The sequence below is a fragment of the Pelophylax lessonae genome, assembly GCF_965119305.1.
Source record: "Pelophylax lessonae genome assembly, chromosome: 10".
In the NCBI taxonomy this organism is placed as follows: domain Eukaryota; kingdom Metazoa; phylum Chordata; class Amphibia; order Anura; family Ranidae; genus Pelophylax; species Pelophylax lessonae.
This window is the reverse complement of record NC_138777.1, coordinates 140098695-140116632: the sequence shown is the minus strand read 5'-3', so window position 1 is coordinate 140116632 and position 17938 is coordinate 140098695. Positions and strand designations below refer to the sequence as shown.

The 17938-nt window shown below is 47.0% G+C and overlaps 1 protein-coding gene across 1 annotated transcript in view; it reads left to right on the top strand.

Moving 5' to 3' along the window:
- The window catches only part of NFATC3 (nuclear factor of activated T cells 3), a 973084-nt gene that overhangs the window by 126821 nt on the left and 828325 nt on the right, over positions 1-17938 (top strand). Inside the window, exon 2 of the mRNA XM_082271077.1 lies at positions 596-1703. Coding sequence (XP_082127203.1) covers positions 596-1703 — 1108 coding nt within the window. The remainder of the gene's footprint in view (positions 1-595; positions 1704-17938) is intronic.

Sequence of the window (17938 nt, the reverse complement as noted above, 5' to 3'; positions counted from 1 at the left end):
ATAGTAAACCTAAAAGAAAAACATCTCTGCAATAAAGTGCTGAATGAAAACAAAATTCCACATCTACAGTGTGAAAAACAATTGACTCCTATACAAAAGTTCCACTGGTTGAGAAGTGTAAATCTTAGGTGCAAAAACAAAAAATGCATAAATCGGATAGACTAGAGTGTAGTTTTTCATGTACATAAGTATTCACAGCCTTTGCTCAATACTTTGACGTACCTTTTGGCACCAATACAACCTCAAGTCTTGAGTATGATGCTACAAGCTTGGCACCCCTATTGAGCAGTTTCTCCCATACTTTGCAGGATCTCTCAAGTGTCTTCCGCTGCTGTCTGAGCCAATGAGGAGGCAGAGAGCCCAGAAAGCTACTTTGGTGCACATCGCTGGATCAAGATTGGGCTCAGGTAAGTATAAGGAGGGGCTGGAGGGTAGGAGGGAGTTGCACACATTTTTTACATTTTTGTTCCTTTTTTTTATGCTTACAATGCATGAAGGTAAAAACACCTTTTTATCTTTTGTCAGATTATTCATGTACATAGTCACAATCCTTATTACTTTCTAATTAGAGCTTTTCTTTACTTTTTCCCCTCAGATCTTGAGCCTGATGACAGCGCATCATTTTATATCTTCAATGTAGACCAGCCTTTATCAGCAGTAAGCCAGCCTATTTGTACCCCATGGCATGGTCATCAACCTCACAACTCAGCTTGTACTTCCACCCCCTGTTTTCAAGGCTTTAAAACCTTTGATGGCACTAATGAAGTCCATGAACAAAAGTGCAGTCCTTCTGGAGGACCAAAGCCTTTTGAATGTCCCAGCATTCAGATTACATCAATATCCCCTAACTGCCACCGAGATACTGAAACCACACAAGAACTGCGAAAAGGTGACTTTGAAAATGATTACATTGAAAGGCCTTCCCGTAACCATCTCCATCTCCAGCTTGAACCCTCTTATAGAGAGCCATCTTTAAGTCCAAGCCCTGGAAGTAGCATATCTTCCAGAAGCTGGTTCTCTGATGCATCTTCTTGTGAATCAGTTTCCCACATCTACGATGATGTTGAGTCAGAACTGAATGAGGCAGCAGCACGTTTTAGTTTGGGCTCACCACTGACCTCTCCTAGTGGCTCTCCCAGACGCTTTCCTAATGATGATGCGTGGCAACCATTTTGCTATGGTGCCTCTCTCTCTCCAAGACAATCCCCATGCCACTCTCCTAGAACTAGCATTACTGATGAAAACTGGCTTAGTCCTCGGCCTACTTCAAGGCCTCCATCAAGGCCCTCATCTCCTTATGGCAAAAGAAGACACTCCAGTGCAGAGATCTATCAAAGTTCTCCCCATCACTCACCCACACCATCACCTAGCCATTCTCCCAGGGGAAGTGTTACCGAAGACACATGGATTTGTTTGTCTTACAATGCAGCGAATAGTGGATCACCCTCTCAGTGCTTCCAGGAAACTGATATTCCTCTTAAAACGCGAAAGACCTCTGAAGATCAAAATGCCACATTGCTCGGAAAGAGTGATCTTTGTGTTAAGGATCAGGGAAATTTATCTCCAACTCTTGAAACCACTTCGGAGGATAGTACTGGTTCTCCACTTCCACTCAGAAAAGACTCCTTCACTGATCAGTTTTTGTCTGTTCCATCACATTTTACATGGAACAAACCGAAATCTGGGCACACACCTGTTTTTCGGTGAGTATAACTAAATATTTTATTTGGCTTTTTTTTTTTTTTTTTTTTTAAACATGCCTATAGCTTTATATTAAGGTGAAATAGGTTGGGAATAAATAACTAATTACCATGGGTCTCCATTTATTGGAAAGGCAGAATTTGGTTTTAAGACCAGCTGGAAGATCCCACTTCGGAATTTAAACAGAAATTGGAATAGTTTAGTTAACAGGGGGTATAGAAATGATATCATTAAGAAAGAGAAACTTTTTTTTGGTTTTGTCAGCTCCTAAACTCCCGGTCATGTACGGTCTCCCAAAAATCCATAAAAATCTACAAACTCCTCCTGGTAGACCAATAATTACTGGGATTTGGTCTCTACATAGGAATAAATAGGGGTATATACAGACAGTGTAACGTTGCCGTCCCCTCATAATAACTCAACACACAGCCATTAATGTCTAAACCGCTGGCAACAAAAATGAGTACACCCTTAGTGAAAATGTCCAAATTGGCCCCAAAGTTTCAATATTTTGTGTGGCCACCATTATTTTCCATCACTGCCTTAACCCTCATTGGCATGTAGTTAATCAGAGCTTCACAGGTTTGCCACTAGAGTCCTCTTCCACTCCTCCATGAAGACTTCACTGATCTGGTGGATAGAGACCTTGCGCTCCTCCACCTTCCATTTGAGGATGCTCCACAGATGCTCAATAGGGTTTAGGTCTGGAGACATGCTTAGCCAGTCCATCACCTAAGCTTTTTATTTTAATTTTTTATATTTCAGTTTTTCTTAGGCAAACAAAATAAACCGTGAACATCACGGGTTACACAAAACAGTCAGTGGTTTTACAAAGTAAAATATAGCTTACAACTGGTACATCATGGAGTCTAGATAATGGACATTACATTTGACAAGTGTGTACACTGGTGACATGGCTTTTGATAGAGCTGTGTTTGGTGAAGCCGGGATGATAATGGATATAATGGAAGGACAGGCGGGATTGTCCCGACCCCCTCCCAGCCAGCCCGTCGGGCCAGCTGAGCGGAAGGGAAGGTGCTAGGGGGGCCCCCCCAATGTGAATGAAGTCCTTACTGTTGGAAAAACTTGCCCTGCTGCCTGTGGAGGGCTGGTAAACCAGGTTCGACCTCGGGAGCTTGTAATGGGGGACAATGGATGGAAAAGGAGACTTAGGTTTGCTAGGTAGGCTTCCTAATGACAGAGCAGCTAGATGTATACAATTACTCATAAAGGGGGGAGAAAGGGGGGTGGGTTACCAGGGGGAGGGAGGGGGGTATGAGGATAAAACCATTGTAAGGTAAACCAGTGATGCAGGTAGTGTTTCTGGGGTGAGCGCAAAGGAAAAAAGCGAGGGTCCAGTGGGATTAGAGAGATAACTGCCCCTTGAATCTGTTGAAGTTGTTTTAGGTTAAGGGGGAGAGTCAGCCAGACGGGCTATGCTATGGGAAGGCTGATATCGGTGGATAAGGAGAGATGGCTGCAGAAACAAAGTTACTTGATAAGGTTGTGTTGATAAAAAGTAGCCATTTGCCAAGAAATCGGGAGGACATAGTGGTAGAGGGAAGTTCAGTGTCGAGTTTTTCTTTGCGCAGAAGATTTAGTAGATCTTGTTTGACATCCAGGGTGCTTGGAGGGATTGTGGAAGACCAGCTTTTGAGAATAGCTCATCTGGCTATCATAAAGCAGGTTAATAGCCAAGCCTTGTTTCGTTGAGTAATAGTGTTGGGATTTTGAGATGTTGGGGTCGACAGGAGCCAGGTCACCAAACCGCAACGGAAAGATGTCCTTCGGGGTTCGGCCTGTGACGGTTTCAGCAAATTTTTTCACCTGGTCCCAAAAGGATGCGATTGGGTGACAAGACCAGAGCTTTTTGGGTTTGTCTACCCCACAGAGAAGGCATGGATAGGAATGGTATGTAGGCTCGGTGCAAAATTACAGAATTTTATAAAGTGGATATGTTGGTATCCTCGGATGCTTCTTTTGGCCACAAGGTTTTGCAGGCTGCTGTTGAAAGAGACTTAGTCTCTTTGAGGGTTTTTGTCCAGGTGAGCTCCTGTTCCTGGTTTAGCTCTATGTTCTCTGGTTGGCTAAAGTTTTAGCCTTGTTGGGAATAACGTTTTTTGTGCGTTTCCCCCACCCCTCATGCAAATACTGCTTTGGGACGTCCCAATGGTCAATAATTTTATATGGAGCTGCGTGAAAATTAGCGCAACATTTTCGTTTATAATTTTGTGACTATTTTTATATTCCATAGTATGTTTGCAGCTTTTTACATTTGTTAGCACTATATGTACCCAAACGCAGTTTAAACCTTTTTTTCCCTATAGGTAATATTAACCACTTGTAAACAATATATATACAGCGCTATATAAAATCAAATGGAAGTGACAGTGTGCATCATAAAAATAAATATTCCTCTTAAAGTGCAATATATAAATAAATATTCCTCTTAAGGTGCAATATAGAATGTCCATAAAGTGCATTCAAAAGTAAAGTGCATGAAAAGTCCACTAAACATGGATAAAACTGTGAGCAAAAACTCAATGAAGGCGCTTGATAGATGTTTTCATATATAAAGTGCAAGTGACACAACCACCGTTTAGCCACAAGATGGCCTCTCGCCTCACTGAAGCATTAAACCAGCAATGAATCCTCAATAAGGATAAGCCCAGTCTAAGGGATGCCACTTCCTGGATCGATCTCTCACAATTCCATGGATATAGTATGTGGGTAGAGATGATAAAGCATCTAAGTGTACACTGCTATTATCCTTTTATTAAAATCACATACAAAAGTGGAGATACACTCACATGAATCAGCACAATAGGCTTGTGCGGGCCGTACACGCCAAACAGTACAATAGCTGGAGGGAGCCGTGCTGATGGGTCGCCGCTCGTCCGTCCGAGTCTCCGCCCCCTATACGCGTGGCGTCTTACGCTTTCGCGTCACGACTTCGTCAGTAGGGGTCCCACAGTGTCAGTGTCCGATTAATGTTCATAAAGTGCATTCAAAAGTAAAGTGCTGACGAAGTCGTGACGTGAAAGCGTAAGACGCCACGCGTATAGGGGGCGGAGACTCGGACGGACGAGCGGCGACCCATCAGCACGGCTCCCTCCAGCTATTGTACTGTTTGGCGTGTACGGTCCGCACAAGCCTATTGTGCTGATTCATGTGAGTGTATCTCCACTTTTGTATGTGATTTTAATAAAAGGATAATAGCAGTGTACACTTAGATGCTTTATCATCTCTACCCACATACTATATCCATGGAATTGTGAGAGATCGATCCAGGAAGTGGCATCCCTTAGACTGGGCTTATCCTTATTGAGGATTCATTGCTGGTTTAATGCTTCAGTGAGGTGAGAGGCCATCTTGTGGCTAAAATGGTGGTGGTGTCACTTGCACTTTATACAGTGGGTACGGAAAGTATTCAGACCCCCTTAAATTTTTCACTTTGTTATATTGCAGCCATTTGCTAAAATCATTTAAGTTCATTCTTCTTCCTCATGAATGTACACATAGCACCCCATACTGACAGAAAAACACAGAATTGTTGACATTGTTGCAGATTTATTAAAAAAGAAAAACTGAAATATCACATGGTCCTAAGTATTCAGACCCTTTGCTTTGACACTCAAATATTTTTAACTCAGGTGCTTTCCATTTCTTCTGATCATCCTTGAGATGGTTGTACACCTTCATTTGAGTCCAGCTGGGTTTGATTATACTGATTGGACTTGATTAGGAAAGCCACACACCTGTCTATATAAGACCTTCCAGATCACAATGCATGTCAGAGCAAATGAGAATCATGAGGTTAAAGGAACTGCCTGAAGAGCTCATAGACAGAATTGTGGCAAGGCACAGATCTGGCCAAGGTTACAAAAAGATTTCTGCTGCACTTAAGGTTCCTAAGAGCACAGTGGCCTCCATAATCCTCAAATGGAAGACGTTTGGGACGACCAGAACCCTTCCTAGAGCTTGCCGTCCGGCCAAACTGAGCTATCGGGGGAGAAGAGCCTTGGTGAGAGAAGTAAAGAAGAACCCAAAGATCACTGTGGCTGAGCTCCAGAGATGCAGTCAGGAGATGGGAGAAAGTTGTAGAAAGTCAACCATCACTGCAGCCCTCCACCAGTCGGGGCTTTATGGCAGAGTGGCACGACGGAAGCCTTTCCTCAGTGTAAGACACATGAAAGCCCACATGGAGTTTGCTAAAAAAACACCTGAAGGACTCCAAGATGGTGAGAAATAAGATTCTCTGGTCTGATGAGACCAAAATAGAACTTTTTGGCCTTAATTCTAAGTGGTATGTGTGGAGAAAACCAGGCACTGCTCATCACCTGTCCAATACAGTCCCAACAGTGAAGCATGGTGGTGGCAGCATCATGCTGTGGGGGTGTTTTTCAGCTGCAGGGACAGGACGACTGGTTGCAATCGAGGGAAAGATGAATGCGGCCAAGTACAGGGATATCCTGGACAGAAACCTTCTCCAGAGTGCTCTAGACCTCAGACTGGGCCGAAGGTTTACCTTCCAACAAGACAATGACCCTAAGCACACAGCTAAAATAACGAAGGAGTGGCTTCACAACAACTCCGTGACTGTTCTTGAATGGCCCAGCCAGAGCCCTGACTTAAACCCAATTGAGCATCTCTGGAGAGACCTAAAAATGGCTGTCCACCAACGTTTACCATCCAACCTGACAGAACTGGAGAGGATCTGCAAGGAGGAATGGCAGAGGATCCCCAAATCCAGGTGTGAAAGACTTGTTGCATCTTTCCCAAAAAGACTCCTGGCTGTATTAGATCAAAAGGGGGCTTCTACTAAATACTGAGCAAAGGGTCTGAATACTTAGGACCATGTGATATTTCAGTTTTTCTTTTTTAATAAATCTGCAACAATGTCAACAATTCTGTGTTTTTCTGTCAGTATGGGGTGCTATGTGTACATTCATGAGGAAGAAGAATGAACTTAAATGATTTTAGCAAATGGCTGCAATATAACAAAGAGTGAAAAATTTAAGGGGGTCTGAATACTTTCCGTACCCACTGTATATGGAAACCTCTATCAAGCACCTTGATTGAGTTTTTGCTCACGGTTTTATCCATGTTTAATGGACTTTTCATGCACTTTATGGACATTATATATTGCACCTTAAGAGGAATATTTATTTATATATTGCACTTTAAGTGGAATATTTATTTTTATGATGCACATTGTCACTTATTTGATTTTATATAGCGCTGTATATAGTTTACAGGTTTTTACTCCCGCCAGTGAGGGAGGTTTCATATACCTGCTGTATATTCACATTTATTTATTCATTGTCCCAAATTATTGGGTCTAAGCACTGCATCACTTTATATCTAATTGCGCTGATTTCCCTTTTTGCAATATTAACCACTTGACCTCCGGAAGATTTGCCCCCCCTTCATGAGCAGGCCATTTTTTAAAATGCAGCACTGCATTACTTTTACTGACAATTGCGTGGTCATGCAACCCTGTACACAAATTCAATTTATGTCCTTTTCCTCACAAATAGAGCTTTCATTTGGTGGTACTTGATCACTGTTGCGTTTTTTTTATTTTTTTTTTTCGCTATAAGCAAAAAAGATGGACAATTTTGATTAAAAAAAAAAAACCTATCCAATAAAAATGTTAATCAAATGTCTTAAATTTTGGCCAATATGTAATTCCAATAAGCATATATTGATTGGTTTGCGCAAAAGTTATAGCGTCTACAAACTATGGGATGTATACTGCAATTTATTTATTTTTTACGCCAGTAATGGCGGCGATCAGTGACTTTTTACTGCAGACAATCGGATACTGACACTGTGGGAACCAGTGACACTAATAAAGTAATCAGTGCTAAAAATTGGCACTGTATGAATGACACTGACTGGGAAGGGGTTAATTGTCTAGGGCGCTCAAAGGCTTAAATGTGTGCCTAGCAAGTGTTTTTGTTTACTTTGTGAGCATCTTTTACTAACGGATGTGATGGATCTTATTGCCTGCTTTGCAGCGAAAGAAAATCCACTTTCCCCTGTCAGAATGGAGCTCTGCCCTTTTTATATAGGCAGTGCTCCCATTCTGTGTGTCTTTCTAATGATTGGTGGGTGCCGCGTGATATCCATTGGCCAGCACGTGCTGATTTGCTTCTGCTGTGACTAATCACAGCAGAAGCAACGTACGCGCCCTCCAGGCGGAAGTGCTGAATAACCTTAATATGCATGTAATTTTGCACGGAACGGCTACCCTATAGCAGATTCACTGGTTTAAAAAAAGGTTTTTGCAAAATTTTACAAAACAGAACAAAGACTCTACAGTAAAGTAGAACAACCAAGACCGCTTTATGTACACCAACATGGAAGCATTGTGGCAGTACACAATGAGATCTTAACTACTTAACCGCCTACCGCAGATTTACTGCGGCAGGCAGCCGCTCCTGGGCAAAGTGACTTAGATGTACGTCGCACACTCTCAGGAGGCTAGGGGCGAGCGTGCACCGCCACTGGCACACTCCTGCCCCGCTCGTCAGTGGGGAGGCCGCTTCCCTGCCCGTGTCATTATTACAGTAACGGTGCATATTTTTAGTGCTGATTACTGTAGTAATGTCACTGCTCCCCCCCCAAGAGTGTCAAAAATGTCAGTCAGGGGTCCGATCTGTCTGCCACAATGTCGCAGCTCCGCAAAAAATTGCAGATTGCCGCCATTACTAGTTAAAAAAGAAAAAAAAAAACAATAAAAATAACATCCTTCCTGTAGTTAGTAGACGCGATAACTTTTGCGCAAACCAATCAAAATACGCTTATTGCGATATTTTTTTTTTTACCAAAAATATGTAGCAGAAAACAAATTGGCCTAAAATGCTAAAAACTTTTGATTTCTCCTACGTCCTCTGACAGACGCAGCCAACTCAGTTTCCTCACAAATGGGTAATGCACCACCTACAGGAGTAGGCTAGGCATTGAAACTATTTAGAAAAACCTTTCACTAGACACACCCTTAGGGCTGTCCCCTTGGAAATTACCCCAGACACATCCAGCTTACTAATCAGTTTCTTGCTGCCTAGTGTTAGGAGTTGGACCTAGGTTTCCCTGCTGGGACTCCGGTCTTTTTTTTTTTTTCTTTGAGAAATGTTTATTTTTTTCTCACTATCGCTAGCTAGTGTCAGGGGGATCCTCCTGGTGAACTACAAGCGACAGCCAGGCTGAGGTTTCGCACTGGATAATCTAAGTCCTTATGGTCTCCCAGCCTGGCCAACGAGCGTGCGCAGGTTGTGGTCTTCCCAGGCCTAGCCACGACGGTGCCCCGATGGATGGGGACGGGACTGTGAATGGAGGTTTTCGCTTGGACACATCACCCTGGAATGCCCTGGTTGCAGCGTACCCTTCTTGGCTGGCAGCACCCCCACTCAGGGTGGGAGGGGAGCTGACTCGGAGCGGAGCCTGCGTTCCATGGTATGGTGAGTGATACTACCCCCTGTGTCCCTGAGATAATCATCGGTGGGGGGGTCTGGGCCCACTCCTGGATATGTCAGAGCTGCGGTCTCTGTAAGATCTCCCTGGCCTGTCAGGACAGGTCCTGCCTTCCCTGCTTCTATAATGGGGGTGCTGTAGCAGCGTTTAATGCCCAGGGGGGTGGGGGGGTGTATGACTAGGGCTGCAACGACCCGTCTACGTAGTCGACTACGAAAAATCGTCACCGTGCATGAAAGGCGTCAACACGTGAAGTCACACGCCCCCTGGCCGGACTCGCCTACCAAAGATACGGCCGGTTGTTTCAACTTGCCGAAAGTTTCAACCATATACGTCACTTCCGCCGCGAGTACGAGACTTCAAATAAGACTTCCAATGCAATGCCCTCGATGCCCGTGCACAGTGAACACTGTGCATGAGAGTTGGATTTTTCGGCAAGATGTTTCTGCAGTGCCGCTTTAAGCATTGCCGGCCGGACAGAGATCTCAACCTCCTCCCCAGTAGCTGATCAGGCAGTGTTTGGGGACACTTGCTCCTACTCCTGCAGAACATACCCGAGGTGGATCCTGCCGAGGCTCACATTTTGATTGAGCTGGACTCTGGGAGAGGGTGCAGCTGGCCTCGGAGGTGATGGTGCCCGGTCCATCTTCTAGTGCAGGTGCGAGGCTAAAGCTGCATAGAGAGACTCTGTGAGAGGCAGGAGCAGACTGTGGAGGATTCCAGGTTGTGAATGTTCAGCAGGTTATGCTTCTTACATCAACAAATCTGGTAAGCAGCAAAGTGTGACCATATGGGGACGCCAAGGTTTACTGGATTTCAGTTAAGGGTGGAGGTATGCACCTCAGTGTCTCCACTGCCAGCTAGTGTAATACTTTGGTGTCAGTGTTTTAAGATTGATTGGGGTCGCTGCAGGCTGATCCCTCCCACTGTCCCACACAGACGAGATGTCACGCGCCACTTCAGCAGCAGCATGTGATCGCAGGTGAGCCTGAGGGGTCTGCACTGGGAGGGGGGCTTACGAAGTGGTCTGTACTAGGTGGGAGGGCTTACTGTGGGGTCTGTACTGGGAGGGGGCTTACTGAGGGGTCTGTACTGGGAGGGGGCTTACTGAGGGGTTTGTACTGGGAGGGGGCTTACTGAGTGGTCTGTACTGGGAGGGGGGCTTACTGAGGGGTCTGTACTGGGAGGGGGGCTTACTGAGGGGTCTGTATTAATTACAGGATTAGTTAGCTATCAAAAAAACACTCAATTAAGCAAAAAAAATAAAATAAAAATAATCGTTAGATTAGTCGACTAAATGTAAAAATAATCGATAGATTAGTCGACAAATTAATCGTTAGTTGCAGCCCTATGTATGACTACTACCTTGTCCTGATGGGGGTCCCTGGGGTGGAATCCCACGGTGGCCTTGTTCCGTGGGCTCCTGATCGCCGGCGCCGTGTTCGACCGCCATTTTGGGTGTGGGCAGCCAGGCTTCATCAATGCAAGGGCAGCAGCCATTTTCTGCCTTGCTGTGTGTTTTGGCACAGTTTTCGAGCGCTATTTTGGATGTGGGCAGGCCGCACTGTATGGGTGGCAGTCTTTTTCCCTATGCTTGTTCTATTCTTTATTATGGCACCGCTTTCTTGTGGCTCAGGGGGAGTTCGGCCTCTAGTGATCTGAGGTTGCTTCCTCCCAGGAGTTTCTCTTTCTGCAGACACGTGGAGAGCGGCTGCTCATCTTGTTTCAGGACACAGTAAGGGGTTTTTTTAGTCCTTTTGGGCATTTTTCAGACACATTTAGCTTTTGTCAGCGGGTCTGCTAGTTAAAGGGGAACTCCAGCAGTAGCTTGATTTAGCGGTGCGGATTTAAAGGGCCGGTGTACCTTTTTTTTGTCAATTTACTAAAATGGAGTACCAGAGTGAAAATTTCCACACTGGTCTTGTGTGTGCATCCGGGTCTTCCGGATCTAGTAACCTAGCATCCCTGTCTGCAGCCATTTAAGCTCTGGCGTCCAGAATTGATCTTGTCATGTCACAAGTTCCTATTAATAAACGGCCGATGCCTCTCAATCTTCTGATTCTGAGTCTGAAGTGGTTGCCACGGACACTGCCCTCCCTGAGGGATCCCTGTCCTCAAACTCGGACGGTGGATGAGCACTTGGTAGAAGCACTGGTTCGCTCAGCCAGGGAGACTTTGCATATTGATGATGAGCCCACAAAGTCAGGAAAGCGGGTTGTCTTCGGCTCCTGCAAAGCCCAGAAGTCGGGTCGGGTTTTCCCTTCCCCCGTGGAGTTTCACGAGACCGTGAATGAGCAATGGCGGCACATTAAGCACATGCTGGCAGTGCCTAAGCATTTTCAGCACCGCTACCCTTTTGCAGACTCCATTTTCAATCGCTGGACGGGGTCACCTAAGGTGGATTACACTGTGTCCCGGCTGAATAAATCCACGGTGGTTCTCGTGGAGGACTCCCCGGTGTTTAAGGACCTGGTGGACAGGCGCCTAAAATCTCTTTCCCGCCATCAGCACTTGGTGGCTGGCTCGCTCCTCAAGCCTGTGTTCGCTTCCGTGCTGGTCTCTCAGACTCTCACGGAATGGATTAAGGTGCTTAAGAGCAACCTGCTGGCGGAGTCGGTTCCCCCGACTCATCGAGCTCATGGATCAAATGGCCCAGGCCATGGTCTTTCTGTGTGAAGCGGCCCTGGATGAGGCTCCCCTGGTCACGGTGGGGATTGCAATTTTCCGCATAGTCTGGCTGAAGAGCTGGTCGGCGGACCAAGCCTCTAAGAAGACCGTGTCTAAACCCCCCCCCCCCCCTTTTTGTTACATAGCTACATAGTAGGTGAGGTTGAATAAAGACAACAGTCCATCCAGTTCAACCTGTGTAGGTGTGTGTGGCTGTAATCATCTCACATAGCCCTGAATGTTCTGATCCCCGAGATGTACGTCTAATAGTCTTTTGAAAGCCACCATACTACCTGCAGAAACCACCTCTTGTGGTAGAGAATTTCACAATCTTGTAGCCCTAACAGTAAAGAACCCCCCCCACGTTGCCTAAGGTTAAAAGGCTTCTCCTCTAATCGCATTGTATGCCCCCGAGTCCTCATGCAATCCCTTTGACTGAACAGCTTTTTTTCTAAGCTGAGATCCCCATGGAGATATTTAAAAATTGCTATCATGTCCCCCCTCAGGCGTCAATTCTCCAGGGAGAATAAATCAAGCGATTGCAGACACTCTTCATAATTAAGGTCCTCCAATCCCCTAATTAGTTTAGTTGCCCTTCTCTGGACTCTCTCCAGCTCCAACACATCCCTCCTGAGGACTGGCAACCAGAACTGGACAGAATACTCCAGATGCGGTCGGACCAGAGTTTTATAAAGTGGAAAGATTATAGACTTATCTCTGGAATACATGCCTTTCTTTATGCATGCTAATATTCTGCTGACTTTGGCAGCTGCTGCTTGCCATTGCATGCTATTGCCTAGTCCGGTGATGGCGAACCTTGGCACCCCGGATGTTTTGAAACTACATTTCCCATGATGCTCAACTACACTGCAGAGTGCATGAGCATTATGGAAAATGTAGTTCCAAAACATCTGGGGTGCCAAGGTTCGCCATCACTGGCCTAGTCTATCATCAACCAAGACTCCCAGATCTTTCTCCATTTTTGATTCCCCCAAGGGTTCCCCTCCTAATGTGTATTGTGCTTTTATGTTTCTAGTCCCCAAGTGCAAAACCTTACACTTCTCCATGTTGCAGTTGTGTTCAAAATTATTCAACCCCCACTGAAATTGATTGTTTTGGCCAGTTTGACATTGATTTTGATCATTCAGTCATCCTGCTTACAATTAAATCAAAGAGGCACGTGTAGGTCAGACAAATATAACATAACATTTATAATGAAATAACCACAAATGTCTTTTCTGTGCTCACATCATTATCAGTTTTATTCAACCCCCAAGTGACATTCAATCTTAGTACTTAGTACAACATCCTTTTACAGTTATAACAGCTTTTAAATGTGAAGCATAGCTTGACACAAGTGTCTTGCAGCGATCTACGGGTATCTTCGCCCATTCGTCATTGGCAAAAGCCTCCAGTTCAGTCACATTCTTAGGCTTGTGCACTGCAACTGCTATCTTTAAGTCCCACCAGAGGTTCTCAATCGGATTTAAGTCTGGTGACTGATGGCCACTCCACTCCAAAATGTTCCAGCCTTTAATCTGCAACCATGCTCTAGTGGACTTGGAGGTATGCTTGGGATCATTGTCCTGTTGAAAGGTCCAACGTCTCCCAAGCCTCAGGTTTGTGACGGACTGCATCACGTTGTCATCCAATATCTCGTGGTACTGAAGAGAATTCATGGTACCTTGCACACGCTGAAGCTTCCCTGTACCTGCAGAAGCAAAACAGCCCCAAAGCATGATTGACCCCCCGCCATGCTTCACAGTAGGCAAGGTGTTCTTTTCTTCATAGGCCTTGTTCTTCCTCCTCCAAACATTGCGTTGATCCATGGGCCCAAACAGTTCTAATTTTGTTTCATCAGTCCACAGAATACTATCCCAAAACTTCTGTGGTTTGTCCACATGACTTCTGCCATACTGCAGTCGCCTCTTCTTATTCTTTGGAGACAGCAAGGGGGTGCGCCTGGGAGTTCTGGCATGGAGGCCTTCATTACGCAGTGTGCGCCGTATTGTCTGAGCAGAAACTTCAGTACCCACATCTGACAAATCTTTTCTCAGTTCCTCAGCACTCACACAGGGACTTTTCTCCAATCTACGCTTCAGGTAGCACACAGCAGTCGAAATCAATGGTGTCTGTGGTCCCAAGAAAGGTGCACTGTGCTCACTTAATAGCGAAAATGTACAAACGTAACGTATAAAGTGCTGTATGTAATACTGAAATGTGCAAATAAGTGCAAACAGATGGTACTTTCAACAGTGCGCTTTGCTGAGTGGATTGTACTGTCTATGTGTCAGTCATCGGATGTAGATTGAGTTGTAACCTTCTAAACGATGGTCAGTGAAAAAAGTGCCAGAGTGCAAATAAGTGAATAAACAATAAATTTAAAACTTTTTTTCTCTTACGTCCTCCGACAGTCGCCGCCCCTCCATATTCGTCACTATGGGGTAATTGACCTTTGCTCCGTAGGAGTAGCTAGGCAACAGAATATGTCAATATTAAAGCTTTTAGCATATCCCACCCCCAGGGGGTGGTCCCCTCAGTCAATACCCTCATGCTTCCTGTATACATACCTCAGTTTCATTGTCTAGCTTTCAGGAGTTAGCAGGCTGTTTCTGTGCTGGGGCTTTTTGTCTCAGCCTTTATCTTCCTTTTGATTTTATTTGAGTGTTTTTTTTCTCTATCTTTACTTAGCTGTTTGTTTCTCCAGCTTTAGTTAGTTCTTCTGATGAAGAGGATCGTGCGGGCTGGGTCTCGGGCTGGCCCCCCTGGTCGCAGGTTGTGGGCCAGTGGCTTCCCAGCCTGCCATCGAGCGTTCAGTCAGGTTTTTCTCCTGGCGTGTGTGAACGACCCATCCCTGTTCGCTGCAGGGATGCTGCGGTGAGGTGGCTAGCTCACTGGACGCCATGCGGTTTCGCACCGCAGTTCTGCTGCGTCCTGGCTGCGACTCTCCCTGCCCTCTGTGCAGCGGCTTGATCACTTGGGCGGGCTCCCCACGCCATTTAGAAGGTAAGTGTATCTGTGTGGGCACCTGTCTGTTTAGGGGGTGTCAGTCTGGGACTGTGTAACCCTGCTTCTGTACACACTATTGGGCTCCCTATCTGTTTTGGCTGCATTCTGTGGGCTGCAAGGAGGGGGGCCATACTGCACTGTTTCTGTGTTCAGACTGTGTGCTTTTATTACTGTGTGACAGGCTGCATGCTGCGGGGCATGATTTAATCGTGTTTGTGCATACATGCGGCCGCTGCTGTGGTCCGCCATTTTTTATTATACTGCAGGCGTGTGATGGTGTTTTACTATGTGCGGGGAGCGGCGTTTTTGGCGCCAAGCGCCGCCATTTTGGCGGCGATCGCTCCTGCCTCATGTTAGCACTGCAGGATCTCTGCTTTTACTTCCTCCCCCGGCGGCCATTTTTTTTTTGTAGCCTTCCATAGGCTTTATAGGAGCGGCCTTTATTGCATCACTTCCTTTTCCCTGGGCACACCGATCGATACAGCAGCAGCAGTGATCTCTCCAGGTTTTTACCCTCTTTATTCCTGTATTCCTTGCCTGAGTTTGTACTTTTCCCTGTGGGGGTCGGCTTGTGCTGGTGTGTGTGTGCGGTGGGCTGCGCTCGCCGCGCTTTTAAAGGGGCAGTTGCCCTTTTTTTCTCCGGCAAACTTTTGGGGGCATGGATTCTCAGGAAAGCAAATTTCCTCCCACTTTACTGGGAGGCCAAGGGGCTGCTGCTGTTTCCCCTGAGGGGGGCGATTTGGCCACCATTGTGGCTAACCTGGCTGCTCAGGTACAGATGCTTGTGGCTGCTCAATCCACAAAACGGGCCAGAGTTTCAATCTCCTCTGATTCAGAGGGCGATGGTGATGGGGCTGCTATGGCTGGGGTCCCGTTCGTCCCTGGACTTTGCAGGGTCGGAAGGGGAGGCAGAGGTTGAAGAGGTTGATGATTCCCCCCCTGGCTCGTCTGAAGAGCTTGCAATCATGGATGAATTGGTTGCTTCTATCAAACAAATGCTGCATTTGCAGGATGAACCGTGTCCGCCTGCCGTCCTGGCTTCTTATGGGACGCAGCGGAGACGCAAAACGTCACAGGTTTTCCCTTGCACTGAGGATTTTCAGCGCGCTGTTAGTGAACAATGGCGCAATCTAAAAAAGCCTTTTGCTGTGCCCAGTAGGTTCAAGCTGCGTTATCCTTTCACGCCCGCCACTGATGAACGCTGGTGTGTGCCACCTCCGGTGGATCACGCGGTGGCGGTTTTGAATAAATCCACTGCGATTCCGGCAGAGGATACCCCGGTGTTCCGGGACCCTACGGACAGGAGACTGGAGTCTCTTGCCCGCCATACTTGGTTACCGGTTCCATGCTAAAAGCTATTTTTGCTTCCCTTATGGCAGCTCAGGCTGTCGCGGATTGGACGCAGGTGCTCAGGCGCGTCCTGGTGGCTGATTCTGCCCCGCCGACAATGTTGGCTATGGTGGATCAAATTCATCAGGGTGTCATGTATTTGTGTGATGCGGAATTAGATGTAATTCCTTTGGCTGCACGTGTGCACAGCGTGGCGGTGTTGACACGCCGTTTGATTTGGCTGAAATGTTGGTCTGTGGACCAATCTTCTCGCAAAACTTTATCAAATTTGCCCTATACGGGATCTCGCCTTTTTGGCGACTCACTGGATTCGCTGATAAAGGGGATCTCTGGGGGTAAGAGCACGCTCTTGCCCCAATCTCACAAGGCTAAGGGTGCTCAAGGTAAGAAGCATGCTTCGTTTAGGCCCTCTCAGGGGTCCTTTCGTGCCTTTCGGTCGCACTATAAGGGCAAGCCCTTCAAAGGTCAAGGCTCCCAAAAGAAGCCGTGGACAGGTAAGCAGAAATCCGGCCAATCCAGGTCCGCTGCCCATAACAACGCGGCCTGAAGGGGCGCCCTCACCCAGTTCTGGGGTGGGGGGACGTTTGCTCGGTTTTCTTCAACCCTGGCTGGCCCGCGTTCGGGACAGGTGGGTTCAGGAGATCGTTCGGTCCGGGTACAAGATCGAGTTCCTATCTCGGTCGGCGAACAGATTTTTTCCCTCAAATCTTCAACTGTCTCCGGAGCGTTTGCGGGATCTGCACCTGGCGGTGCGGGACCTGCGGGCTCAGGGAGTGGTGGTTCCGGTGCCTCATCGGGACAGATTTCGGGGGTTTTATTCAAATCTGTTCACTGTGCCCAGGAAGGAGGGCAAGGTACGTCCAATTCTGGACTTAAAAGCTCTGAACCGCTTTGTGCGGGTTCGCAAGTTCCACATGGAATCCCTGCGCTCGGTGGTGGCTGCTCCAGTTCCGGGAGAATTCATGGCATCCATCGACTTTAAGGATGCGTACCTTCACATCCCCATTTTTGAGGGTCACCAAAGGCACCTTCGATTCGCCATTGCGGAGGATCATTACCAATTCGTGGCGTTACCCTTCGGTCTCGCTTCAGCTCCGCGGGTGTTCACCAAGGTGCTTGCACCGGTTCTGGCCTTATTGAGAGCCCAGGGTATCTCAATCCTGGGGTATCTGGACGACATTCTGGTTCGGTCTGCGATCAGTCGGGGTCTGGTGAAGGACTTGTCCGTCACGATGCAGACTCTGCAGGAGTTTGGTTGGACGATAAACTTCCCAAAATCGACGCTGTGCCCGTCGGTTCGTCTTCCCTATCTGGGAATGATCCTGGACTCTGTTCAGGCAAAAGTTTTCCTGCCGGAAGACAAGCTCAATACTCTTCAGGACGAAGTCAGGTCCCTTCGGGACGTTCCGTGCTCATCCCTCCGGACGGGCATGCAGTGTCTAGGTTTGATGGTCTCGGCTTTCGAGGCGATTCCCTTTGCCCAGTTTCACACGAGGGGTCTCCAGGCGGAGATCCTGTCCAGGTGGGACGGGCGACCACAATCTCTGGATCTTCAGATCTCGTTGAGTCCTTGCACCAGAAGGGATCTTCTGTGGTGGCTGCAGTCCCCGGCGGTGTCGGGGGGCAAGTCTTTCCGTCCGCTTTCATGGACGGTGATCACCACGGATGCCAGCCTGTCGGGCTGGGGTGGTGTTCTGGGCGTTCTGTCTGCCCAGGGTACTTGGTCGGAGGG